The following is a 24,891-nucleotide window of genomic DNA, read 5'->3' on the forward strand; positions in this document are numbered from 1 at the left end:
CTTGGTTGCTCCAGGAGCCTCTCCTGGGCTCAACGCCCGCTATTTACTCAAAACAAGACCAAGTTCGTCGTACTCATAACAATCATCAAATCGTAAAAACGTACATTCATGCGGCCCTGCCGCTCTTGAGGAGAGCCCCATTGATGAGCTCGGCCACAATCCTCCTCCTCTGGAGCTGGATCAAGCCAGCATTGTAGCTCATGGGCGTGAGCCCAAGCATGATCTGCCTGGCGCTCGTGATAGTAAACACACCACAGTCATCCATGTTCTGCTGTTGTGGTGATTCTCCCTTGAACTCCATCTTCCATTCGTCCTCCTTGTAGGCACTTCCGAGTTCCTGTTGCACCCATTTCTTGACCGTTTCCACGTATTTCCGGCCGTTCCCACTCAAGCTGTTGTAGTGGGTGATTGTCTTGTTCTTGCCTGACACCACACAGAGGGTCCAGTGCATTCCACTGTTGATCGGAATGAAGACGTTCTCTGTCTCCAACAGATTCTTGCCTCCAATCTTGGCTCGATTCGCCCAACGCTTGACACTATCATAGCCTTTGGCTTCGAGGTTGTTGTAGAAGAAGGAGACAAATGCGTGGTGGGTCGGTACTTGTGTGGGTCGGTCATTCTTCTTGCCATGTTCGACAATGAGTTTGAGGTAGCCATTGATGACTTCATCGTTCAACCAGTTGTCTGTACCTCGACCCTGAAGGAGAGGTACGACTCGAGTGAGATCTGTGGCTTTGTAATCGCCGTGTCCACTTCGCAAGGCTGCTTGGATTTTCTTCTCCCATTCCTGCTCAAGTGGCCCGATCTCATAGTGCTGAACTTCTTCCAACAAGGCTAGTCTTTTTGCTTCTGCTCTTGTGACTCTTTGAGTCTTCTCTGCAGAGTGTGGTGATGCTTTCGGTGTTGGAGCATCTGGAGTGTACGGGTCTTCGAGAGTCAGTTTCGCAAGGCTCTGTACTGGGGTTTGTAAGTTCGCAGCGTCAGACGTCGAACTCTCTTGTCCAGTCCTAATAGTTGGCTGTTCAGTTGTCTCTTCTGGGTGACCACGTTTCGGTGTGCTTGGATCAGATGTAGTCTCGTCGGTCGTCGGCTGTGCACTCGAGTCATCCTCGTCTATGGCAACAATATCATTCTGAGCTGGTGCCGTGTCGCTCGTCGGCTGTGCACTCGAGTCATCCTCGTCTATGGCGACAATATCATTCTCAGCTGGTGCCGTGTCGCTCGTCGGCTGTGCACCCGAGTCATCCTCGTTTGTGGAGACATTGTTCTCAGATTTTTGAGCGTCGCTCGAGCTCGTCGACTTCGTGGTATGGCCATTTCCATATCTAGCGGCTGTTTTGCCTACCGGTGTTGGTGATCCACCGATTGTTGCCATGATTCTTGCGAAGAGTCGGGCGTCCTCTTCCTGGTCTGGTGGTGTTCCGACGAACATCGAAGAAATGTCACTCTCGTTGGGTGACTTCGGTTGTGTCGTTGGACGCGGTGTCAAATCCAAATTGCCTGGAGAACATTCACAGGTTGATGAGATGTGACTTTCGCTAGGTGATGTCTCTTGTGCCACAGCACGCGGTGTCAGATCCAAATTTCCTGGAGAACATTCGCAGGTTGAAGAGATGTGGCTTTCGCCAGGTGATGTAGCTTCTGTCGCAGCACGTGGAGTCGAATTGCCTGGCGAACAGTTACAGGTAGAAGAGATCTCTGATCCTGTTGTCTTTGCACTTCCTGGCTCGTCCAAGGTCTTTTTGATCCTCGGTGTGCTAACTCTGCGTTTCTTGACACGCGGTGGTGACAAAAAATCTTCGTCAACAGTGACTTTGGCTTCAGTGGTGACAACGGCTGTCGTTTCTTGGACAACAATGGCCGGGGGCGGTGGTGCACGCGCTTTGGGCGGTACCAAGCTTGGACCAACGGTGTCAGTGCGCACAGTGGCTGCAGCAGTTTTTGTATCGTCTGATTTCTTTGTCCTATGATACCGGAGCCTTAGTTTCTTCGGGCGTAGGTAGTATGATCGTATGGAGGATGTATCCGAGTCGCTACCCTTGTCTGAGCCAGAATGGTCTTGCGAGTGATTGTCGCCAGGTGCAGGGGGAGACTCGGAACTAGCTGTAGGAGGAGACTCGGAAGTAGGTGGAGAGGGCGGTCGAGTACTAAAGGTAGAAGGATCCAATCGAGGTAGAGAGAATAGGGTTCGGGGTTCAGGCGGAAGTACTCGCTGTTGTTTGTTGGGTGTGGCAGAATCTGGTGACTCTCGAGCTGGGGGCGCAAATTGCGGCATACCAGCGAACACCAGTGGAGTCGATGTGTGTGATTTCTGTTCTGTTGTTGCTTCTATGCATCTCTTGCGCTTGGTCGTGGCCACAGCAGTAGGTAGGAGGTGTGGGACATGGTAAAGTCTTCCTTGTGCAGAGGGGTGAGTTATCGTCTTGACTGGAGCCATCTCCTCAAGTGCATTCAGGTGACGATCGTATGCTTCATGTCGTCGAAGGTCTTCTCTCATTTGCATGTGTTCTGCCTCACGAGCAGCAACAGCCCGGTTCCATGGTGACTCTGGCAAAGGCCGGTTTCCTCGCTGCCGTCTTGCACGCTGTCTTCGGCGCTGTCGGACTTGGCGAACAATGGAGTAGGTAGGGATTGTGACGACTGCAGTAGTAGCTTGAACTCCGGACGCGATGGCAGTGCCGAGGCCTTGACAAAGTCTTTTCGCAGCTGGTAGGAAGCCGGACGGTGCTGGTCGGCGGGCAAAAACGCCTGCGGTCGGAGTGAGAGATTCACCAGATTCCTCTGGCCATCCGCCGGGCATGTAGTTGTCTGGGTATGGGTTATGATGAGGTATTGGAGTGGCAGGACTCCAGTCCATGAAGGAAGAAGAGTCAGCCATGGCTGAAGAAGCTGTTCGACTTCAGTCAAGGCATAGAAGAGATGTTTATTGTTGTGAAAGTCGGATTGGAGAAAGTTCAATTGAAATGCGATGCGAACGGCGAAACGCGACTTCATGCGTCACTCGCGCCAAGATAATTTTACTGCCGACTTGCCGAGGATTAGCCAAATCAATTACGGTGCCGCATTTAGACTCAAAGTGCATTACTTCGGAGTACATCCTCATGACGTGCATGACGTAGTAGAGAATAGAAGCCAGACTCGTAAAGCCCATACCAGCACGAGGCTTCTCTTTACGCACAGAAGGGACGTTGCTAGATCACGAGAAATACTTATATTTACGTCTGTGTCCACAGGCGAGAACATCTCTACTGTGAATTCCACAGCCGACGAGCGATGCGGCAAGATCTAAAGATAACACAGTCGCTAGAAACAAGGACCTCTCTACAAACGCCAGTCGACGAGCGATGCGGCACCAGCTGAAAATAATATTGTCGCCAACACGAGGATAACTCGATTGAATAGCCGAAGAGCGACACGGCACCGTCTGAAGATAACATTGTCGCTATAAACGAGGACAACTCGATTGAACAGCCGAAGAGCGGCACGGCACCATCTGAGAACATCACTGTCGCCATGAACGAGGACGCCTCATGTAGCTGACGAGCGACGCGGCAACGTTAGTTTGACATACTGTTGCTACAAATGAGAGCACCTTGACTATGCAGCCGACGAGCGACACGGCACCATTAGATCAAGACACGGTCGCCTCAAACGAGAACACCTCAATTATAGATGGCGAGCGACGCGGCAACATCAGATCCAAAATCGCCACCAACGAAGAACACCTCGATTACAATCGACAAGCGACACGGCAACATCAAATCAAAGCACGATCGCCACGCACGAGAACACCTCGACTGTACAGCCGGTGGCGAGCGAAATGGCTTTTGGACACCACAGAAAATGGTTCTTCTCAGGACGACCGATCCAATATTGCCTGGGGCCAGAAATGAGGTCGTGCGAAGAACGCAACACCGGCACAACAGCCTGCTGATCTGTCATGAGTTGGTGCAATCCTCATCACCTTGGAGGCCACACTGCTGTGACCGAGCAAGGTACGGTTCTCCATGAAGAACCTCAAAGCCCTGCTCCGAAACTTGCTGACAGTCCACAGCGGGCAAAAATACATCGCGACCGTAGGACGCCGGGCTGTGCAAGGACGAGCAGATTGCGCCACTATGAGGATTGATCAATCTCATACACTCACGCTCCCAAGAGGGGCGTGCTTTCTCACATTACATTATACGGCCCATAAGTAGTCGGAGGTGAATACTTAAGAGTACTCGTATACCTGTCTGGGTGCCGTGGCAGGAAGGAATGAAAAACTGGCGCGAGATGTTGTCTTGGAGCTCGAGCAGAGCAGGCATTACCACCAACACAAACATGGGAGGGTTTTCGCTGATTATATGTCTAATGAGGGCGTCAGAGGAGACAAGGCGCTACGTTTCCTGAAAGACATGGAAACGGAATAAACGCTAGCTCTGGCTCAGGCCCAGAAGTCTTCTGCAGCTCTCTCATCCTCATCACTCCGAGTGCCCGCCATGGAAGGCATAGTCATACCATTGTGGCTTTTCCAACACCTCTGGCTGCGGTTGTTTTCTCGCCATCAGTCATGTGGGTGGAGCGGTGGCGAGCTCGTCTTCAGAGCATACCTACCTTAGTATGAGAAGCAGGTCCATCGCTATGGGAGGCACCTAGAGGCATAAATCGCACAAGTATAGCTCTCTACCGCGCTAGGCAATACTGGAGGACATGTACAGAGCTTGGATAGACGTGGAGCAGCATCCTGCAAGAAGACATCACTTCAGTGATATTGATTACACATCTAGTCGACTGCCAGGCCTAGATACTTGAAGAGAATGGGATTGCCCTCGACCGACAGCCAGGCAATGCCCGAATAAACAATCAGCTTCGTCACCACTTCCACATCATATCGCACTCTAGGCCTCTGAATACTGGCAAACAGCCGTCTCTCCTGCAGTAAGTCCATTGCCTGAACTTCTTGAGGACTTGGCGAACGTCCCGCTCCCGGTGTGCTCAGAGGCATGGGCGACAATTGATCCACACCAGCTCCCATCTGTGCGCGGAACATCTCAACGCTGCTCGATCGCTTCCTACCCGAGGCAGGAGAATCTTTTCGCGGCGAGCTGTTCTCCTGAAAGTAACTGGGTTCCGGCGAGGCTTGCTTGACTGGGCTAGGCGAACCCTCAAGGATTCGACTGGCCCTCCTCCTCTTATCGCGATAGGCCAAGGCCTCATATGCATCAGCTTCTGACTGCGGACCAACTGAAATTGCCCTTCTTCTCCTGAATGATGACAATAGATGAGGAATGTCCCTCGCCGGAGGAATGACATTGTCGTCGTTGTCTTGTCGAGGCACCGTCTCGTATTGTGAAGCAGGCTTGAAGAATCTTCGCGGTAGCGTAAGACCGAGGGTTTCGATCACCCGGAAAATCGGCGGGAAAATCCTGAGCAGGGTCGGCTTCATTATTCCACGCCAGGCAAAGATTGTAAGGACCCCCAGCACAATGCGAAGAACAACCACAGTCCAGCCCATTGTGGCTAGGTCAAACGGCACAGTGCCCGGATTAGGCTCTGACCATGCATATGATGTTCGTGAGAAATGCCAGCCTCCGACTTGGATACCGATGAAAACGCCGGCAAAAGCGACGCTATCGTCGAAGCAAGGACAGTCGTCAGCTGGCTCAGGGTGGATCCGTACCAAGACCAACACCGCCAGAACCACAAGTAAGACTCGCGGCAAGTCCCCAGCGTGGACCCACTGGTCAAAGTACTCGCCGTAGAAGCATTGCACCAACGCTACCAAAGCACCAAGAATGGTCCCCCAAATGACGTCGAAAAAGCCATGCATACCACAATAAAGACGGCCCAGAACGATCGAAAAGGCGTAGAGGTAGAACGATATCTGCAGACCCAGCTTCAGGCTCGGACTGATATGGTCGTTGCTATGCAGTAGATAGAGCGAGTAGATTGCGACGGAGACTGAGTTGGTAGAATGGGTCGATGGAAAGCCATATTCGAGCGCAGCTGAGCCGGACATAGTAATTCGTTGCAACGGTGGTGAAAGGGGCCGGGGCAAGCATAGCAAGTCCTTGAAGAACCCGCTCCAGAAACAGCCGGCTGCCAGTACATGTGTCATTCTGTAGAACGTCAGATTCTGGCCTCCCCTTCATGCAGTTCCGCGGCATCACGTACCCTCTTCCAATACCCGTATGGCCGCACCAGAACAGAATCGGCAGCAAGACCATGAAAGCCGTGTGTGTTCCCAAGTTTGCAGAGAAGGCGAAGTATGTGTCCAGAGCTGGTGTCCGCAGACTGTCCTGCAGCCATGCGACGTAAGGAGTTTCCCACCGCACGATCGGGAGGAGTTGTTCTCTGAGGTTGTATCGCCATTTTGGAAGTCTGATTTTATCTGGGCCGCGGTCAGTACAGCCGCAAGATCTCTGTATGGCGACGTACAGTGATCAAGAGATCTCAACCCGGCATCTGGCCTATTTTTCTCCTTGTCCATCTCGAGCCGTTTTTGTCAGGCCGGGCTTCCATGAGTATGGCAGAGGGAGAGGTCGTTGCGGTAGCTCGTCAACCGCGAAAGAGTTATGGAAGCATTCGGATTGTCTAGAGGGGGTTTGACGCAGCGACGAGCAGTACGCTCTTTGTCGTATCTTTTGTGTTCTTGCGAAGCTGGTGTCGAAGTGAATGTGGCGGTGCAATATCTTGGGCTGAAGCGCAGCTTGTCTCAGCTGCCTGCAGATTTTAGTGGGTAGCATGATGACTCAGCAGCGCATGGGGAAGACCGCCTTGTCAACTCCTTTTCGTCTGTACAGAGGACATCCGATATCTCACTGTCACCCACATTACAGCCAACGTCTGGTAGAATTCATTTATGCACATAACAGCCACTAGCGAACATCACAGCTGAGATATGGCTCACTCAGGAAACACCTTGGGCAGCGCAAAACAGGGAGCCTCATCGACTACTCTGCAGTATCACCTACTCCCCACCCGTGCTCCCCATGATTGTATTCACCAGACGGCAACTCATAGGGACTTGAGCGCATTCCATTGCGTAGTGGCTTTTATAGACACCAGAGATGTCCCAGCTTTGCTTGTGTCCTACTCCGCTTCCAAAGGGTACGATTCTGGCGTTCTGTTAACTTGAACGCCTCCTCTCTTCAAGTATTTTGAATCAGCAAAAGGTAACGGCCAACCCCCTTCTTCCTCCGAAGTGGCCAGCCACAGTCTCTGTAACCAGCGCTTCTTCGTCGGATCAGCCGCATCCTGATATTCCGACCGAGCATGCAGATTGTGGGTATTCGTCACAAACTGAATGTCGCCTTGCTCCAGTATCATTTCCAGACAAAGCCGTTGACATGTCTCCTCCATGACTTTTACCGCTTCCCGCTGAGCATCAGTGTATTCTGGGAGCAACCCAGCTTCCCAGAACCTTTGCAATGCGCCGACATAGTACGAATCCCATTTCATGCTCAGCTTGCCCTGATAGTAGTAGTACCCCGGTGTTCGCATCCACTCATTTTCCCCTTCGCTCGTTTCTCCTTTCCTGTCGTAGAACCAATGTGGTATGCACAATTGTTCGAGCACATCAGGCCGTTCGTTCCGCAGGACATTGTATATGTGTTGGGTCGAGACCACTTGCGACTGTCCACCTGACATAGCCTTGTGCAGGCAGAGCAGCCCGACGATATCGCTCTCGTCAGTGTGGTACGTTTGTGCCTTCTGCGTCCGATAGATCCGTCCCTCACCATTGACCTCTTTGCCCTCTGCCAGGTCTTTGACATGACCAAGCATATGTCCCTGACGGTTCTGGCTCACTCGGCGTCCGATATATGAGCCAATTCCAAGGTAAGCAATGGAAGCTTGGCGGGTTGTCCACGATTGAACCGGCAGACCGCGCAGTACAACGAAACCAATACCGTTGATGAGCTCATCTCTGACCTCTGACAGCGTAGCTGCAAGGTCAGCAGGCAGCCTAAAAGTTGAACGGTCTACCTCTGCGAGGGGTAGCTTCTGCTTCTCGACATGTTGAATGGCTTGCTCAATTTGCTTCACCTCGCTGCTATTCCAGCAACGAATCCATCTGCTCGGCTCGTTCTGGAGCTCTTCTTTCGTCCAGATTGAACGCCCGGTCATCTCCTTTGGCATACTTTGAAAGGGTGTCAACAAGTCGTATATGGGTTCTCTCTGACCGGAGCTGAGTCCGAGGCCGTGGCCCCAGCTGTGATTGGAGGCAGACATCTATTCCGAAATTGGACGAAATGCGGTCGGCAGGATGAACTGCACAAGGTCGAAGCAGTAAGAGGGCAATAACAGCACGATCGGCGGGCGAGGGCTTAATATGCCTCTGTCTGCTGCAGGGGGACCATGCTCCATTATCACTACAGCCCCGTCGTCGGATGTCCAGCCTCTAGGTGGTCTCCTTCCAGAAACAAACGGACATCACCGTTATTGCATACTGGTCAGATCCTGGTCGAGAACTGGTCCACGATAACTCTACCGATGCGAATTGTCGCGGACTTGCCGTGCTTTGGAATGAGCCATAGGCCTTGGCACGGATATGGCCTCCCAGGTATTCCTGCTAGGTGCCTGCATGCCGTAGAAATTAGTATCATCATCGTACCGTTCCAACACACTTCTTCTCTCCATCATTGGGTTTTGGTGGACAGGAGAACTCCGACGGATGCGTACCGTGGAACATCAGTATAGGTTGGTGTAGCAGGGATCTCAAGAATATGATCATCATTCAAGCAGTCGGGAGTTCGAGCCTAAACCTGAACGTGAACCAGAACCATCGTGACATCACCCGAAGTGCAGATCGGACAGCAATTGAAAGGAAGTGAGTAGCGACAAGCACTGTCAAACCCGCGCATCATCTTGTCGGATAGTTTGAACAACGACCTTCTCTGCTTGATCTATCTCGGGTCAAGAATGAGCACGGTCATTATAGGAGGAGGCATCATCGGCCTATCAATGGCGTATTATCTCTCCTTAGCTACGCGAGCAACCGGAAATACAGCCATACATATCATCGACTCTTCGCCGGCATTGTTGACTTCGGCGAGCGGTTATGCCGGAGGGTTTCTTGCATCGGATTGGTTCAGTCCAGCTGTCTCGAGTTTGGGCGCGCTCTCATTTAGACTGCACCGTGAATTGGCGGAGGAGCACAACGGTCAGCGGAAATGGGGGTACGCTGGGAGCCACGTTTATAGCCTCAGTGTCGACGACCACGGCATCAGCAGCAAAGGCAGTAAAGGCAGTAAAGGAAGGCGAGAGGACTGGTTACTGGAAGGGACCAGTCGTGCTGGCTTAGTGGAATCGAAGTCGGACGACAAAGGTGCCATGCTCAATGATGACGGGTCTCCAGCTGCGTTCACGCCGCAAGTCGGGGGGAGTCTGGACACGATTGCAAATCCGGAAGATTGCGCACAGGTTGAGCCGAAGGAACTGTGCGAGTTCTTGCTTGAGGAGAGCAAGAACAATGGCGTGCAAGTGCATCTGTCAACCAAAGTCACTGCCGTGTTGACGGATAGCGACGGCACCTTGAAAGGCCTGAAACTGGAGTCGACAGGAGACCACAACAACGACTTGGGGGAAATCGAATGTCACAATGTTGTACTATCTGCAGGTGCGTGGACACCCGGAGTCTTCAAGACGCTGTTTCCACGAAGCAAAACCCGCATTCCTATCAGTCCACTTGCTGGCTACAGTATAGCGGTAAAGTCGCCACGCTACACCGCTCCCTTGGTTGACCCTGAGAAACGACATATTGGCGGAGGAGAGGACAACTGGCAGTGCTATGCGATCTATTGCGCACCCGGTCGATACTGGTCGTATGCCCCCGAAGCTTACGCTCGACTCGCACGCAATGGGCAAACGGAAGTGTGGGTTGGCGGCTTGAATGATAGCACTCTCTCTTTGCCGGAGCTGGCGGTCGACGTGAAGAAATTGATCGATCCGGGAAGCATCGAAAGCCTCCGCAAGACCACCGTTCAACTGACTGGGCTGGCCAAAGAAGGCGCGGAGTTAAATCAAGATGATCTCGAGACTGTCAGAGAGGGCCTCTGCTTTCGGCCGATCACTCATAGTGGCATGCCCTTGATCGGTAGAATATCAGAGAATCATCTTGGCGGATGCAAAGTGAACGATGGTGGTGTCTGGATCGCGGCTGGCCATGGTCCTTGGGGAATCAGTCTAAGTCTGGGGACAGGATTGGTGGTGAGCGAATTGTTGTTGGGCAAGAAACCGAGTGCAGACATCCGAGCGCTGGGGTTAAGGTGACAGCCCAAAAGTAGCTTATTGTATCAAGATGTTGAGCCATCATTGAAAAGCGCAAAGCAGCAGAGGCATCGAGGTCAGAGAGTCGGCTCTCGAGTAATACTACGAGCACTTACGAGATAGCTATGGGCTATGGTGGGCGATGGTCAAGAAGTAAGCTTCGGTACAATATTTCTCCATTCCGATCTCCGGACATAATATGTTAATGGCTTGCAACTTCTCTCGCCAACGTGCCCATGCGCCATCAACTGCAGGGCTATTATCGTCCGCCAGACTGAGTGCTGATGCGTACCGGTCGTGGACATCGCGACTATAGGGACATTTCACTTCTGCCCCAAGTCTACGCCCTCCTCAGTCGGTCACTGAATGCTCGAGACTATGGAAATCCCTTCATCTCGTGGAGCAATGCCTTGCGGCAGCCCGACAAACTGCTTCGTGAAGCGGACAAGCTTCAAAGGATCCACGAAAGTACCAAAGGCTTCCAAAATTTCTGTACGAGATATCTTGCGCGACTGATGTTCCGATCGAAGGCTCACATTCTCTTGCGCAGATAGGCTCAAGTCGCCAAACCATGGGTACACGGTAGTGATCAAGGACAACATTGTGACGACACAACTGCCGACAACATGTGCATCAAAGATCCTGACAGGTTTCCTCCCCTCACAAAACTCGACGGTTGCGGAATTGTTGGAAAGAGCTGGACAGATGGTGCTTGCAAAGACCAACATGGATGAATTTGGTATGGGCTCTCATTCAACGAACTCCGCGTATGGCGAGGTGTTCAATGGCGTAAAGGAAGGCCCAGCCGGTAGAAAAGCACTCTCTGTGGGTGGAAGTTCTGGCGGCAGTGCTCTGGCCGTGGCTTCGGGCCTTGCCCACGTCGGAATTGGGACTGATACAGGAGGCTCGATACGACTTCCCGCAGCTTACATGAGCCTGGTCGGATTCAAACCGTCATACGGCCAGATATCACGCAAAGGAGTGGTTCCGTATGCGAATTCTTTGGATACTGTGGGCATCATCGCAAAGACTGTACATGATATCTGGCTAACATATGGTGCGTCCACTCACCTCATCACTGGTATGTGCTCACTAGTCCAGAAATCCTCCAAAAACCAGACGACAATGATCCAACCTGCCTGACATTCTCATCTCGTGAGCGAATCAAGGTGGCGATGCTCCGCCGAAAGACTGCGGTACTCGACTCGAAATGGCTTCTGGTTCCATCCAACAAGTCTCCCGAGAAGGACCAGGTATTTGTCCCACGTGAAATACGCCAGAAACTTCAGACCAGATTCCTCTCTCAACGGAAGTGGACACGACGCATTGGCGTACCCCTAGAATACAACATTGAGGAAATGCATCCTTTGGTGCGCTGGGCTTGGACGGCTACATTGAGTCACCTCGAGGACCTCGGCTGTGAGATAGTCCCGATATCACTTCCATCAACCAAGCATGCGTTGTCGTCCTATTACATTCTCGCTCCAGCTGAAGCGTCGTCGAATCTCGCCAAGTATGATGGCGTCCGCTATGGAGCCCGACGAGATGATGTAGCTGACGATGCCGGTGGCACTCTGTATTCCCGATTGCGAGCCACGCATCTCGGCCCCGAAGTGAAGAGAAGAATATTGCTGGGGACTTACAGCTTGAGTGCTGGGGCCATGGACAACTACTTCATCCAGGCACAAAAGATTCGGCGGATGGTACAACGAGACTTCGATAGTGTTTTCAGGATGCCAAATCCATTGCGGCAGGATGCTGAAGTCAACATGCATGGCGTCGACTTCATTGTCGTTCCTACTGCGCCGAGTCCTCCGCCACGACTTCGACATGTCAAAACTGCCACTCCCTTAGAGTCTTATGTGAACGATGTCTTCACAGTACCAGCAAGTCTAGCCGGGCTACCTGCGATATCAGTCCCCGGACCACGCCATCCTGATCATCCGTGGCAACCAGAGGTGGCTGTTGGCATGCAGGTCATTGGTCAATATGGTGACGATTACTCTGTCCTCTACCTAGCCGCCAACTTTTTGACGGACTTTCACGACCCCAACACCCTGAGCCGAACACAGCAGACTAAAGTCATTTGAGAGAGCATTGTGTCTAAACTGTCCTCCACCAAAATGAACATCAACTGTATGATCAGTTTCTGACTAGTTGCGCTTGTGAGCCTCTGGAGCATTCTTCGACGTAGTCGGAATCCCAGGCCGCCGGTCGGAGAAATGATTACGGCCAGGTCTTTGGCATCGTGCTGGTATGACAGAAACTGGGGCCCAAAAGAACCAATTCCTCATCGGCTTGGATTTACTGCCATCTCACTGACTCTCAAGTCAGCCGAGTCACGCACCAGCAACAGGTCAACATGCAGGGTGTCACTGTGTAATTTATTCCACACTCCCTGTCATTGGGGGTATTCTACTTGTGGTGATACTGTTTCTAGAGGTCCAGTTATGGCTCAATCGTCGGATCAGAAACAGAATGCCATGACGATATTCCGCCTCGAGCAAATGACGGGATTGACCTGGCGAGCAAGCTTATTCAGACCGAAAAATGCACCACTGACCGGCCGGTGCTGCAGAGTTCCGGAAATGTGCGACCATCTTGAGCTTCGTCATGGCGAAGTGTCGTTTAGGATTGTCGACTTCAATATCTCAATTCTCCGCCAAGGACCTGCGAGCCCCAACCGCTCCGTTCGTCTCCTCGATGTTGAAGAAGTTTTGGGCGGCTATCAATCGGAGATTTCGAATTGTGGCTCAACAAACCTGCCGGGGCGAGGCACTGAAGAATTGTCACTCCAGCAACGCGGACGTCTGCAGATAGGGAGTGCGAGGCGCATAGCATTGTAAATGCTTGTGGACAAGGCGGTGAAACGGAGGAAATAGTGCAGGCAGGAGCGCATCAATGCATGAGGTACGCGCTCTGTATTGTCCTACAGACGGCAGTCGCTCTCGGTGATATCGTTAACCACTCACCGGTATCAATTAAGTTACGTCGTGATGCTTTTCACCCAGATAACTGGGCATGCAAAATTGATGATCGATCCAACGTGATTGAACGACTCTAGTTGAGCCTCGGGCCGGCCCTCGGCCCTGATTGATTGTGACGGTGTGACAGTAGCCAGGAGTTATCTGGAGCATATTATATACCAGTAGTGGCTGACGTTGAAAAATCCCCGGATTCGGATATTATATACACCAGCGTGAGCAGTGCAGTGTTCATTCGCAGCTGGCCAAAGGAGGTTGCACGTGATATCATTTTCTCTTCGAACGATCTTTGACACGATGTGTTTCAGGTCTGAGTTGGGGGCCGAAACTGGCACTACTTTCTTTTTAAGGCATTTCTGCCAGCAATGTGAAGTTAGAATTCTCTTCGTTAGGGAGATGGTGCGCCCTGACGGATGTCGTCGCACTTAAAAGATGAAGCCTATAATTTGATCAGATTTCCGCGTACCGTGATCATACGACTGCTTCTGTCCAGAAGGTCCAAAAGGTCCAAAAGGTCCAAAAATATTCCAGTCGCGAGCACCGACGGTTCCCGGCCCATCGCTAAATCCCCTGGGTGGTCCGGAGTAACCGTCTAACAAAACAGTACCAGTACTACGTACGACACTTGTTGGATTGCCAGCGCCATGGGCTACTAAGTTAGCTACTCACGTGCCACTCATGTCAGGATGAACAGCGAGGTTTTCCGGCACGAACGGCTCTCCCTGTCCGGTCGGTTCATGCGGCTGCTGCAGATCCAAGGCAGTGTGGGTGCGACGAAAAAGGGGGACCGTGTTACGAGTACTAGTATCAGCCTCCGGATCACGCAGTACGCCATCCATCGCCGGCCGCCGTACGTCGCGATCAGTTATACATGGGGCAACGCGGGCGACACGCGCGAGATCCGGGTCAACGGGCGGGCGTTCCGGGTCAGAGTGAACTTGTGGAATTTGTTGTTCCATCTGAGACAGCGCGGGGAAGCGAGGTTTTTGTGGATCGACGCGCTGTGCATCGATCAGCAGAATCTGGAGGAGCGGAATTGGCATGTCCAGCGCATGGCGAGGATTTATGACTCGGCGGAGCGGACGATTGTGTGGTTGGGCATGCCGAGTGAGGATCGACGGCAGGCGAGGGGGTTGGAGTTTGTTGTGGAATTGGCAGCGGCCGCGGCGGCGATGGCCAAAGGGCGGCAACGTGAGGGAGGACCAGGAGGAGGGCAACCAGGTGGTGGTGGAGGAGGAGGAGGAGGAGGAGGAGGAGGAGGAAAGTGGGAAGAGATGGAGGGGATGGAGGCGAGATGGAGGAACTTGCTCGAGTTGTGTAGGGGCGTGTATTGGACAAGGACGTGGATCATACAGGAATTCTTGCGGGCGAGGGAGGTCGAGGTTGTGGTTGGGACGGCGAGTTTGGAATGGACGTTGTTCGAGGACGTGGTGCGCGCGATCAGGGAAAGGGAAGGGGGAAGAAGGGAGAGTGAGGACGTACGGGCGTGGATGGCCGAGTTCATGCATACGCTGCCGGTACGGTTGACGGGTAGACGGATAAGTCATGAGCAATCGACGTTGGAGGAGTTGTTGGCCGAGTTTTATGATTCAAAATGTGCGGAGCGACGGGATAAGATCTATGGGATCCTGGGAATCGCGGATGATTGTGGTGAGGAAGAGACGACCGGGCAGGTGAGAGGGCCACGGCCAGATTACGCGAAGAATATTGTGGAAGTGTACTTCGAGGTGTGCAGATATTTGTGCCAGAAGGGAAAGCTGTCGGTGCAGGCTGTGTATCTGGTACAACGCGCGTTGGAGATCAGTCAGGCTGATGTTGCGGGTTATGTGGCTTCTCTGGGAGAGGGAGGAGAAGGGACCACTAGGTTGGAGGGTGTGCTGGAGGATTCGGCCTGTGCACTCGTACCGGACTATGTGAATGTCATTGATGAGGTGTTGCCAGGGTGGACGAGTATCCGGGATTTGAGGCAGAAGCTCGACCAGGTCGACTGGTCGAGATACGTTGGGCACGAGGTCAAGCGGAAAACATCACGATCCTCGACGCCGTCGCAGCGAAATGGTGCTGGCACGAGCGGCAGACTGACGGAGTACGTTCTCAGTCCGCTGCCCGCGGGAGTGATCGAGAACGTGGTCCAGGCTGCGGCGCATGGTGAGGATCTTCGGCATTTGCACAATTATCCCTCGGCGAAGGAGTGCAGGATCCCGGTGGAGTATGCCTTGCTGCATGAGGAAGACAAACGGATGGCGAACAATCCTGGCCTCGCAAAGCCGTCGATAGTGATTGAGTCGAACCCTGCACTCGGCGTTGATCCTGTCAGGCTTGGGTTTGCATGTTCGGATGTACGTGCGGGCGACCTGATCTGCCAATTCACCAGGGTAGATGTGACGCTCATCGCGAGACGAGTGGCAGGAGGACATGGCGGGTTGAAGATCGTGGGACGTGCGAGGATGATCGGACATTCAGGCTTGAAGGAGAGGGGCCTTCATCCCGGGTGCAGGAGCGGGCAAGGTCCAGGAGGAGGCAAACCATGGTCAGGCTTGACGCTTGCTGAGGGTGAAGATGGACAACGGCCAAGCGGGAACGAGGACAACTGGACGATGGAGACGGATCCCATCAGTCTTTGGGAAGTGCTCGGGATGGGGTGAGTTGCGATGCTCTGGAGAGTGTTGTCAAACTATTGAAACATGCAAGTAAGGCTTGATCATATAGAGCCAGGAACTTAACAGGTGGCGAGGGGTCTTGTCTATTGATTCATCATCTCTACCGGCCTCCAGGACATGGCATATCATAACATTCGTCAATCTCAGCGCGCAGGACCATATCAGCAAGTTACACCGTAACGTCCATGGTATCGTCACCGTCGTCCCTGGCTTCATGGTCAACTACCATAGCTCCGTCACTCTCGCCTGCAGCCGCTCGATTGCGACCAGCTAGAAGCTCACGTCTCACTTCCGGACCAATGTCCTTGTGACCTCTGAGAAGCAGCAAATCAAGCAATGCTTCACGTTGGTCCTCAGTGATCTCGTTCCTGTACGTCTGTGCAAAGATGAGCAGACTTTGATGCCACAGGACGGGCAATTTGGCTTCTTTGCTGGCCAACCCAGCTTCTTCCGAGTTGGGGTCTTTGGAGGCACGGAAGCGGAGGAAGTGGAACACCAGGGCATCCACGACTTTGTATGGCAAGGCGTATTTCTTCGCCAGCAGCACCCTGATGAAGATGTTCGCAGCACCTGCAGCTTCGCTGTTGACATTCGAGGTCTGTTCTGCTGAAAGTTCGCATAGACGTAGTAAAGCCGCCGCGGAGTGCAGGACCGGGATTTTGATCTTGGCTAGCACCGATGAGATGATATGTGCTTCACGCAACGTGCAGCTTGATTGCACGAGTGTGAAGAGAAAGCCCTTGAAGAAAGCCGAGGGTCGGTAGAAAGCTGCTTTGAGGGCATTGTAAAGGTGGACGTTGAGCTTCTTGGTCTCCTGGATATCTTCCCTAACACGATCGAGCAGGACAGTCTCACAAAAATATTGCCCAGTAGTGGATGGGGCAGATATGAATATCTTGGTCGCGCGGTAGACAGCATGAGGAGTCCAGTTTTCAGGCCGTGAGATTGAGAGCAGCTCCGGCCATTGTGGGAGTGTTGGCAATACCTTGAAAGGTTTGGGCAAGGGTCCAGATTTGTAGCGCGATAGAAGTTGGCCGACCTTGGTGAAGGTCTCAACCACTTTCATGGGTATCTCAACTGCTTCATCGGGCGGCCCTGACCCCAAAAACGTCTGGTGTTGTGACCCAGCATTACGTGCGGCCTCGAGTGCTTCTTTTTCAGCAATGCGCTGGAGGATGAGATCTGTCAGGTTTGTGGCTTCTCCTTCTTCGTCGTCTTCCACTGCAGACATTCCTTTCGGCCGTCGGTCTTCGGTCATAAGGTGCGCTATCGAGGGTGTAAAATCTGCCAGCTCTTCACCGTCTTGCAGGAATTTCCTATAGACCGCCATATCCTCAGGGTCCATCTCCTCCTCGGCCACGACCTCTTCTTCCTCGGGAATCCATTCTCCTTCGTCGTCGTCATACCGAGCTGCTAGGCCGGGGTCTTGGTCGTCGGCATCTTCGTCTGTTGCGAATCTGGAATCGAATCCGAAGGCGGCATTTGACTGCGGCCCAGGTTTCGCGGCGGCGAGTTTGCGATCTTCGGCGTCTTCGTCTGCGAGGTCTTGTGCTATCGCCAATATCTTTCTCGACGACTGAGCGTCAATGTACCCGTCTCCTTGCGCATTTTCATCAGATCTAGATTTTCTCTTTCCAGTGATCGACTTTGTCCGCAGTCGGCCACCGGCGGTGGTTATGTCGTCTTCCAAAGGGTTGTGGCGGCGTGCCATGGCCGTTTTGGACATGTTGGCTTGAGGCTGGTGACTATCCCCGTGAAATGCTCTGAATTTGTGAGGATTCTGGAACGATCACTGCACTTTTGTTACAATCCCTGCTCACGTGGATGAACTTCAAAAAATGTTAATGTTCGGAAAGGAAAATTGTTTGAGGGTGGAAGGGAATTTTACGCGGACAATACGCTTAGTCATCCTCGGTAATTCCTGCACCTTGGGGGCTCGACTACATATGGTATCAAAGTGTGTAGATGAGAAAGCCTGGAATTGGATTTATTCACTCTGAAGTCAAACGTGTGGCAACTGTACAGGTAGTAGCATGGAAGTGAGCCTATAGACTGCGGCAATGTTCCCGTGACATCCAGCTGATATCTTCCTCAAGAACCAGTCGGAAGCCCTTGTACAGGATAGTAGGTATCTGCAGTTGATTCATGAACACACATATTGCGACATCTACTCTGCATGTTCCACATAAAGGCCAGGTGTGAGGGATAAGAGGATGGTAGGGGAGACATTCGGCTCGGTGTTGCCATCCGTAGTTCCTAATGGTGCCAACATACCCTGAACCTGAATTACCTCGATTGGAGTGGGAGCCACAGATTCTCCTCCTTTCGAAACATGCCAAAGTCCTGTCAATAGCAGCTTTGGAAAGTGTCTTCAATGAGGAGATTCCTGACAAGCCTTCGGCTCCCATGTGAATGGCAAAGAGGCTCATATACCAGACCCGTGGATTTCTGCTGAACAAAGTCGCCTTGATGGCCACTATTAAGACTCATCACGTCGAATTGCGGCTTTGTCCTAATTGTTTTGGAGGTGGGCCTATTCTTGGAGACCAGTTGCTTAGTGGATTGAACTGGGAGTCTTTCGACAGGTCTCCATAAACTGAGGCTGGTCTAAGTGCGAACAGGAGGGGCGAAAGGTGGTCATAGTCGGAATAGGTAGAAGAGGAGCTACACCAAACTTTTTGCCTCTTGAACCGGTGGAATTTTTGTACGCGGTTTGTGGGCTAGTGAAGGAGGTGAGGCAGAATCCGGTGACCTTGGCTGAGGATACGTTGGTGAGTAACAAATCCGAGGGACTATGGCAGATCGATTAAAACCCTTCTTAATCAAGACAGGATAGAAAAAGGACAGCACATATGTACTCCGCTCATAAGGTCGAGGGCGATCCAGCTGTTCGTCAACGAGTGGAGGTGTTAGTAAATGACATTGAAAGCCTGGCTCTCTGCGGACATATTCTCCGCTGAGCTGCAAATCCAAACGGACATGACACTGGATTGTATAAATGAGTATTGGACGACAATGATGTGTGAATTCCTCAACGGCAAAATCGAATTTCCCCCATTGCTTGACGGGAAGAGCTGGCCCTAAACTGCCCAAGGTCATCAATGCCATTGACTTGCTGTAAGCGAGGTGGCCCGACATTGGATGTGGTACAAGATGGGACCAGCGTGGTCTGGTTATTAACAGGACCAGGAACACAATGATAATAGTCAGTCAAAACAATAGCAGGAGATACAGACAGCCCGGATCCCGGATGACGATATGGCCAGAGCTAGGCATGTTGTCGTCCAAAGCTCAATGATCATCACCGCCAATTCAAGGTTGACATGCATGTACGAGATCGGACCTTGGCCGGGACTTGCCAGGGCTGCATGAAGGCTGCAAGCAACCTAAAAAGGTGTCCATGTCCGCTGTCAGAGAGTGTCAATGAGGGCCAGGCGTGTGGACCAGCGATCAATCCAAGCCAAACCCCCGGGTCAACCATGCTCATGGGCCGAGAGCAAGGATGTATGATGTATCATGATTTCTTGGTTCGGCAGGTCGCAATGCATTGTCGGGGGTATGTCAGGAGCTGCAGAAAAACGCTGAATGCTGGTTGGGTGAGATGGGACAATGTGTCTCGACCTGATATACGACAAGGGAACGACGGTGCACGACCCAACCTCAAAAGGATGCCACTCGGAGGCTACCTAAACAGTGCTCAAATCCGTTTTCTAGTTAGCTGCTATAGTTAAAAAAAGCCCATCATCGCCCATAATGGCCCGGAGCACGCCGAATGATGGCGCTTAGACAGGCTTACTAAGTTACAGTACCAGTAGTGAGACTACCTAGGTCCCTTGGTATGGTACTGTAGTAAGTTTCGACTGCTGGTGCCCGCAACTCCGCGCTGAGCTTCCTCTGATACACCTCCAGTCGTTTTGCTTGCTTTTTTCCAGCGGTTTGGCTTCTGCAACGCTGGAAGAGCTTCGGCTCCATCCTAAACCTCGACTGCTTGCGAACCTTGTTCATCTCTCCTCCTTTTGCTCTAGAAGATCTTCCTCCACGTTGCAACTTCGTGTGGTCACGGTCAAGACTTGGACCCTGGATTTTCAGGATCGAAATTTGCCATCTTTTTAGTCGTTTGACGGAGTTTAGTCGATATCGCGTTGTCTGACCTTTCACGCTTTCCAGCCTCCTGCTCCCCAGTCCCGACTGCATATTATCACTTCCTTGTTCGCTTCCACCCCCTTTATCATTTCTCTCTTTGGTCGAGATTGACCCTCGCACTCGAAGACGCCTCCCAACGCCGCATCCACCAAACAGATCGATCTGGATGGTCCATCTTTACTCCGTACAAATCTACCAATTACTTGTATATCGGCTGCTCCTCCGTCCAGGTGCCAACCCACCATCCCTGTCTCCTCCTCCTACTCCGGTTCATCCGTTCGACTCCGACCGAACCACCTTGTTACCACCCTCTCGATCTGGTCAAACCCACATCATCCTATCTTGTCCCTCCCCTCGATCTTCGAACTTCCTTCGAGCTTCTGTCGAACCCCCGACATACTGCAGCCTCCCTCGAAACCGACCGCCCTTCTACCTCTCTGTTCAAACACAAACGGTCGACCTGCAGCTGCGAACACGCGCGCTTGGATTTGTGCGCTCGCGATTGCTGCGATATCTCGAGTCCGCGCCCTGCTCCTTTTTTTGTTCTGGAACTCGGCCCCTCAAAAACACGCAAACGCCGCATCTCCTTCCTCGGGCGGACACCACCAACTTCGACTCCCTTCCCACACCTCCTTAACCTCCCTGCTCGATCTTACCTCCACACCTGACACCAGATCTTCCGATCCGTCACGGACAAATCTGTTCATCGACCGGGCAACTCTTCGTCATACATCCTCCTTCTTCCGATTTCGCCTGCGCCGACCAGCCTGACCGCCAGCCAACAAGCCAACTAGCCAACTTGGAGTGCATCCCTAAGAAAAACGACCTGTCCCTCGCGCGTATTTGTCCAAATGTGTGGCTTGCTCCACTGGTGGTGCAATGTATTGATGCCTTGCATGATATGAAAATAGGACACCGGCGAACGCGCGACCGCCTCACGAAAATCGTTCTTAAAGAAGCATAATCATGAGTACCCTTTTTCAATCGACTCTGAGAAATCCTTTCGACCCTCCTATCGAACCTTTGTCGAGACCGAGAGCCATGGCTATCCTCCCCCAGAACAACAACACATCGCCCAAGTCGAGTCACGAAGATTCTATGCAGATTTCCTCTCCCGCTCCTCCGAATATGGGCCCTCCAACACAGGGGACAAGTCCAGAACTTGATCCAGGGAACAGTGCCAATGGAAACAGGGATCCGACGGGCGTGAGTCCCACTGCCGGAGCGGTCGGCGCTTCACAAGGGCCCAAGGTGGTCCAGACGGCTTTCATACACAAGCTCTACAGCATGTTGGAGGATAAGACCATACAGCACCTAATATCGTGGAGCAACACGAATGAAAGTTTCGTCATGTCCCCTTCGAATGAGTTCTCAAAAGTATTGGCACAATATTTCAAGCATACAAACATATCCTCCTTTGTTCGCCAGCTGAACATGTATGGCTTTCACAAAGTCAGCGACGTATTTCACACGGGTTCGCCGGAATCTGCACTATGGGAGTTCAAGCATGGGAATGGTAATTTTAAGAAGGGAGATCTGATGGGCTTGAGAGAGATCAAAAGACGAGCCTCGAGACATACTCTGATCCATCGAGATTCATTCTCCAACGCGAAGCCGGGCGTCTCGCAACCAGGAACACCCGCTGAGATCATGCCAGATGCTGATCAACGTCTCGCAGGCCTTGAGCAGGCCTTCTACGACATGCATTCGAGATTACAGAGGACCGAGGAGAGCAACGCTCTAATGAGCTCTAGGTGTCAAGCATTAACAGAAGGAATGGTCCGCGTCCACCAATGGACGCAGAATCTCACCAGCGCAGTCCAGACCTTGTCGTCACCCGAATCGGCGTTATACACTGACATCACCAATATGCAGAAAGAAATAGCGCGCCAACTTGAATTCGTGCGCGCTCTCGAAACCCCTTCGGAGTCGCTACAAACTGGCAGGCAGTCATACTATCCTAGTGGTGGGGCGTTGGAGCCGCCTGTGTCTCCGCGAGGATACAACTATCCTGACAGCCGCAGGTCATCGGTTCAGATTGAACCACAGCATGTCGGCTTGCGACCTCCAGTGCCTCCGTTGCCTCAGTTTTCATCGTCTCCACGACGTTTTGGCTCGGCCAGTATCCCACATCCATCTCCAGGGTTCAGTCGACCTGCTCTGCCTACACAACCACCGCCGAGCGTGCATCCTTTGGCATCTGTGTCCACACCACCGCCTATAAATCTGACCCGCCGGCACACGTCAGCTGATATCCGAGAGCATGGTTGGGCTCCGACCCATGACCATGCAAATGGGTCTCCGTATGCGTCGGGCCACTCGTCTGTGCACTGGCAGCCGTCATCTCCGCAACAAGCCCCACTGGTAGGAGATCGGCTGCTTCAGGATCAACTGGCCCGATACGAGATTAACGGCCCCAAGCGGCATGCAACGACCGCAAACCAGCCGACGCCGCCATTGACATCCTCGTCCGAGGCGGCTCCTGCAGGCCTGGGGGTCGAAAATGTGCCGTGGACGCCCGGAGTGGGAGTCAACAAATTCCCTCGGCCCAACTTTGAGTTACACTCTGCTCCTGCTACACGCCGGGGTAGTATGGCGACGCTACACTCTTTACTCAACCCCGCGGAGACGGCAGAACGAGATAACGAGGACGAGGGCAACGATGATCGAAAGCGGAAACGAATGGTATGATTCAATCTTTTCATCTTATTCTCTTGCTCAAACTATTTGCTGGGCACTGTCTTGTCCACTGTAAATATGGGGAGGCGCTGGAATGAATTTTCATTTTCACATGGAGGCTTTTTGCGGAACAGTTTTTCAGCGTCAATTTCCAAGCCACGTCATGATTGGGCGCAAGGCCGCCAGCATTGGCACAAGATCAGAAAAGATGTAATGATTACACTATGAAACCCTTTGTAAGGAGATGGCATGATTTTTGGTTGGAGGATCTTACGAGACGAAGAGGGCATGGGCGGACTTAATACTCATGTACATGTGTATAAAGGTGATGATGATGATGGGTTTGTACTGCTGGTTAGAGGTGAAGGGCAGGCGAAAAATGCAAAATGCAAATGCAAATGTTCATGTTCATACTTCGATTTGCCGTCGGGTTGCTTTGCACTCGTCACTTGCACCCCATCCTGCTGCTCGGTCCTTCATATGCCTCTTATGATATCCAGATGGGTTGCACACGTGATCACGTGACTACATCTACCAGTCCCGTACATCGGTCTCGAAGATCGCAAGCCCTCATACGCAAGCTGAGGCTGAGACCAACCAATGCTACTGCGCGTTTCTTTATGAACCAAGATCCACCAGATCATAATACGCCTCGGTCCTCGCGGAGAAAGGACTGCCGTAGACTGGACATTGGTGTCTGGGCCTTCTGGATCTCGCTTTCTTGCTTTTTTTGCGGACAGATAGTGGCTCATTATGTCGTACCTATATGTGCGGGCGCTTGACCTGTCGGACCGGGAATGTCCGTTTGAAGAGGTCTCTCCTTTTTCAGTGCTCAGAGCTCGCGGACATGGTGAAATCCCCTCGCAAAAACGGGGACACGCTTCCCAACCCCGACCTCGCCGAAGTTCGATTTCTTGTTTGACTTTTGCCACTAGCAGGACAAGAGCTTATCGCATGGCGACCGGCGAGGATACGATATATGGGGCGTCGAAGGTGCCGCTTTTGGCTGATTGGCGGCTTTCGGATCAAGTCCATTGACGCCGATGTATGGGCTATCTGTCAATCGATGGGGTCGCTGAGGTGCTTTTCGCTTCTTACCGCTTCAAGGGCCGTCTCAGATATATGTGTCGACAAAAGCTGCAGACGGTCATCCATCATTGGCCTTGCCGGATTTCTTTTTCTTCTTCGCCGCTCGAGAGGCTAGGATCTCGTCGAGATAGCTGGAGCCACGCTTCTTGATGGACTTGGGGGCATGAGATCCCTGACCTGACGCTGTATGCTCGACGGACTTGTTACTTGCTGCATTCGTCGTTCCGACACTGGTATCGCCTGGGTGCGTGCGGGACATGTTTGGTGTGCCCGAAGTGTTTTTGATTTGGCCTGCTTTGCTTTTACCGAGGCCGGAACGACCTTCTTCCTCGTCCTCGCTGTCGCGACGTCTATGTGCCGATGAGGCTGCCCCTGGTCGGGATTTCGCAGTCGCGTGGTGATGATGCGGGTTGCCGCGTTGGCTACCACGGCCGAGTAATTGCTTGCGTAGAAATGCGGTTGTCGGGTCTGAGGCACGAGAAGAGTGTGTAGTTGAACTTGAGTCTGTGGGTTGCGTGTAGCCTATACCGCCGCTATGTGGTCGTTAGAATGAGCCCGTCGAGATCGATTGCACTGAGCGCAGGAAGGGCAGGAACGGCGGAGGAGGTGGGCGGTGAGGAGACGTACTTTTCGGAATAGAGAGCTGCATTCTTCGCAAGGTTCGCCTCGAACTCCTCTTGCTCGTCCTCCCTGGCGTTCGAAGTGGAATTGTCACCAAACGCACCGTTTAGCCATGACTTTGCGAGCCGCGAGGCTTCGGCGTGCTGGAGGAGAGCTTCATTGGTGGCTATATCGATTTCGGTGGCTTGGCTCGCGGACCGGTGAGATGATGTTGGTGCTGGCATGATATAGTCTACATCTTCACCGCAGGGGAGCATGGGAATTGTTCTGTGACAACTGGGATGCGTAGGCGAAATGGTATGGGAATTTATTTTCAGGCGAGGAAAGTCAAGCGAGGCATGACTCGAACACTTGGAATAGAGTGGCTGCTCTGACTTAGATGCTCAGCTTATGTCATCCATGTAAAGTCGTGATTTCGCCCATCTCTTCGCTTCTTCTCGTCCTTGACCTTCTCAAATTGCGCT

At 52.5% G+C, this 24,891-nt stretch overlaps 9 protein-coding genes across 10 annotated transcripts; 4 read left to right on the plus strand and 5 right to left on the minus strand.

The window, feature by feature from the left end:
* Positions 1–54: 54 nt before the first annotated feature.
* PV05_05596 (uncharacterized protein) lies at positions 55–2,928 on the minus strand. Its single transcript, XM_013462119.1, has one exon. The coding sequence runs from the start codon at positions 2,876–2,878 to the stop codon at positions 107–109; it is 2,772 nt and encodes a 923-aa protein (XP_013317573.1). The 5' UTR covers positions 2,879–2,928; the 3' UTR covers positions 55–106.
* Positions 2,929–4,722: 1,794 nt separating this feature from the next.
* On the minus strand, positions 4,723–6,656 carry PV05_05597. Of its 2 annotated transcripts, XM_013462120.1 has the most exons (3): positions 6,421–6,656; positions 6,157–6,373; positions 4,723–6,101 (listed from the first exon to the last, which is right to left on the minus strand). In XM_013462120.1, the coding sequence occupies exons 1-3, from the start codon at positions 6,470–6,472 to the stop codon at positions 4,766–4,768; spliced, it is 1,605 nt and encodes a 534-aa protein (XP_013317574.1). In that variant the 5' UTR covers positions 6,473–6,656; the 3' UTR covers positions 4,723–4,765. The 2 variants fall into 2 exon arrangements, with proteins under 2 accessions (XP_013317574.1, XP_013317575.1); XM_013462121.1 differs by having other exon boundaries at positions 6,157–6,656.
* Positions 6,657–7,071: 415 nt separating this feature from the next.
* On the minus strand, positions 7,072–8,214 carry PV05_05598 (uncharacterized protein; the record flags this gene model as incomplete). Its single annotated transcript, XM_013462122.1, has 1 exon — positions 7,072–8,214. The coding sequence occupies one exon, from the start codon at positions 8,212–8,214 to the stop codon at positions 7,075–7,077; it is 1,140 nt and encodes a 379-aa protein (XP_013317576.1). The 3' UTR covers positions 7,072–7,074.
* A 690-nt stretch (positions 8,215–8,904) lies between these two features.
* PV05_05599 (uncharacterized protein) lies at positions 8,905–10,322 on the plus strand (the record flags this gene model as incomplete). Its single annotated transcript, XM_013462123.1, has 1 exon — positions 8,905–10,322. One exon carries the CDS (start codon positions 8,905–8,907, stop codon positions 10,252–10,254), a length of 1,350 nt encoding a protein of 449 aa, XP_013317577.1. The 3' UTR covers positions 10,255–10,322.
* Positions 10,323–10,485: 163 nt separating this feature from the next.
* PV05_05600 (uncharacterized protein) lies at positions 10,486–13,326 on the plus strand. The gene is made up of 3 exons (XM_013462124.1): positions 10,486–10,743; positions 10,802–11,308; positions 11,353–13,326. The coding sequence occupies exons 1-3, from the start codon at positions 10,536–10,538 to the stop codon at positions 12,339–12,341; spliced, it is 1,704 nt and encodes a 567-aa protein (XP_013317578.1). The 5' UTR covers positions 10,486–10,535; the 3' UTR covers positions 12,342–13,326.
* A 241-nt stretch (positions 13,327–13,567) lies between these two features.
* On the plus strand, positions 13,568–16,027 carry PV05_05601 (uncharacterized protein). Its single transcript, XM_013462125.1, has one exon. It carries the CDS (start codon positions 13,922–13,924, stop codon positions 15,878–15,880), a length of 1,959 nt encoding a protein of 652 aa, XP_013317579.1. The 5' UTR covers positions 13,568–13,921; the 3' UTR covers positions 15,881–16,027.
* PV05_05602 (uncharacterized protein) lies at positions 15,955–17,703 on the minus strand. The gene has a single exon (XM_013462126.1). The coding sequence runs from the start codon at positions 17,619–17,621 to the stop codon at positions 16,065–16,067; it is 1,557 nt and encodes a 518-aa protein (XP_013317580.1). The 5' UTR covers positions 17,622–17,703; the 3' UTR covers positions 15,955–16,064.
* A 2,197-nt stretch (positions 17,704–19,900) lies between these two features.
* PV05_05603 (uncharacterized protein) lies at positions 19,901–23,124 on the plus strand. Its single transcript, XM_013462127.1, has one exon. It carries the CDS (start codon positions 21,005–21,007, stop codon positions 22,727–22,729), a length of 1,725 nt encoding a protein of 574 aa, XP_013317581.1. The 5' UTR covers positions 19,901–21,004; the 3' UTR covers positions 22,730–23,124.
* On the minus strand, positions 23,042–24,669 carry PV05_05604 (uncharacterized protein). Its single transcript, XM_013462128.1, has 2 exons — positions 24,434–24,669; positions 23,042–24,339 (listed from the first exon to the last, which is right to left on the minus strand). Exons 1-2 carry the CDS (start codon positions 24,649–24,651, stop codon positions 23,865–23,867), a joined length of 693 nt encoding a protein of 230 aa, XP_013317582.1. The 5' UTR covers positions 24,652–24,669; the 3' UTR covers positions 23,042–23,864.
* Positions 24,670–24,891: the final 222 nt, after the last annotated feature.

The sequence above is a fragment of the Exophiala xenobiotica genome, assembly GCF_000835505.1.
Source record: "Exophiala xenobiotica strain CBS 118157 unplaced genomic scaffold supercont1.3, whole genome shotgun sequence".
NCBI lineage: Eukaryota > Fungi > Ascomycota > Eurotiomycetes > Chaetothyriales > Herpotrichiellaceae > Exophiala > Exophiala xenobiotica.

Excerpts from the sequence above, each read along its gene's own strand:
- PV05_05601 (XM_013462125.1), top strand. The coding sequence starts at position 13,922 with ATGAACAGCGAGGTTTTCCGGCACGAACGGCTCTCCCTGTCCGGTCGG.
- PV05_05596 (XM_013462119.1), bottom strand. The coding sequence starts at position 2,878 with ATGGCTGACTCTTCTTCCTTCATGGACTGGAGTCCTGCCACTCCAATA.
- PV05_05597 (XM_013462120.1), bottom strand. The coding sequence starts at position 6,472 with ATGGACAAGGAGAAAAATAGGCCAGATGCCGGGTTGAGATCTCTTGAT. Across the intron at positions 6,374-6,420 it reads GTTGAGATCTCTTGATCACT|ATAAAATCAGACTTCCAAAA; the intron begins GTACGTCGCCAT and ends ACCGCGGCCCAG. Across the intron at positions 6,102-6,156 it reads CATACGGGTATTGGAAGAGG|AATGACACATGTACTGGCAG; the intron begins GTACGTGATGCC and ends GACGTTCTACAG.
- PV05_05603 (XM_013462127.1), top strand. The coding sequence starts at position 21,005 with ATGAGTACCCTTTTTCAATCGACTCTGAGAAATCCTTTCGACCCTCCT.
- PV05_05602 (XM_013462126.1), bottom strand. The coding sequence starts at position 17,621 with ATGTCCAAAACGGCCATGGCACGCCGCCACAACCCTTTGGAAGACGAC.
- PV05_05600 (XM_013462124.1), top strand. The coding sequence starts at position 10,536 with ATGCGTACCGGTCGTGGACATCGCGACTATAGGGACATTTCACTTCTG. Across the intron at positions 10,744-10,801 it reads CAAAGGCTTCCAAAATTTCT|ATAGGCTCAAGTCGCCAAAC; the intron begins GTACGAGATATC and ends TCTCTTGCGCAG. Across the intron at positions 11,309-11,352 it reads TGATATCTGGCTAACATATG|AAATCCTCCAAAAACCAGAC; the intron begins GTGCGTCCACTC and ends TCACTAGTCCAG.
- PV05_05604 (XM_013462128.1), bottom strand. The coding sequence starts at position 24,651 with ATGCCAGCACCAACATCATCTCACCGGTCCGCGAGCCAAGCCACCGAA. Across the intron at positions 24,340-24,433 it reads GCAGCTCTCTATTCCGAAAA|CGGCGGTATAGGCTACACGC; the intron begins GTACGTCTCCTC and ends ACGACCACATAG.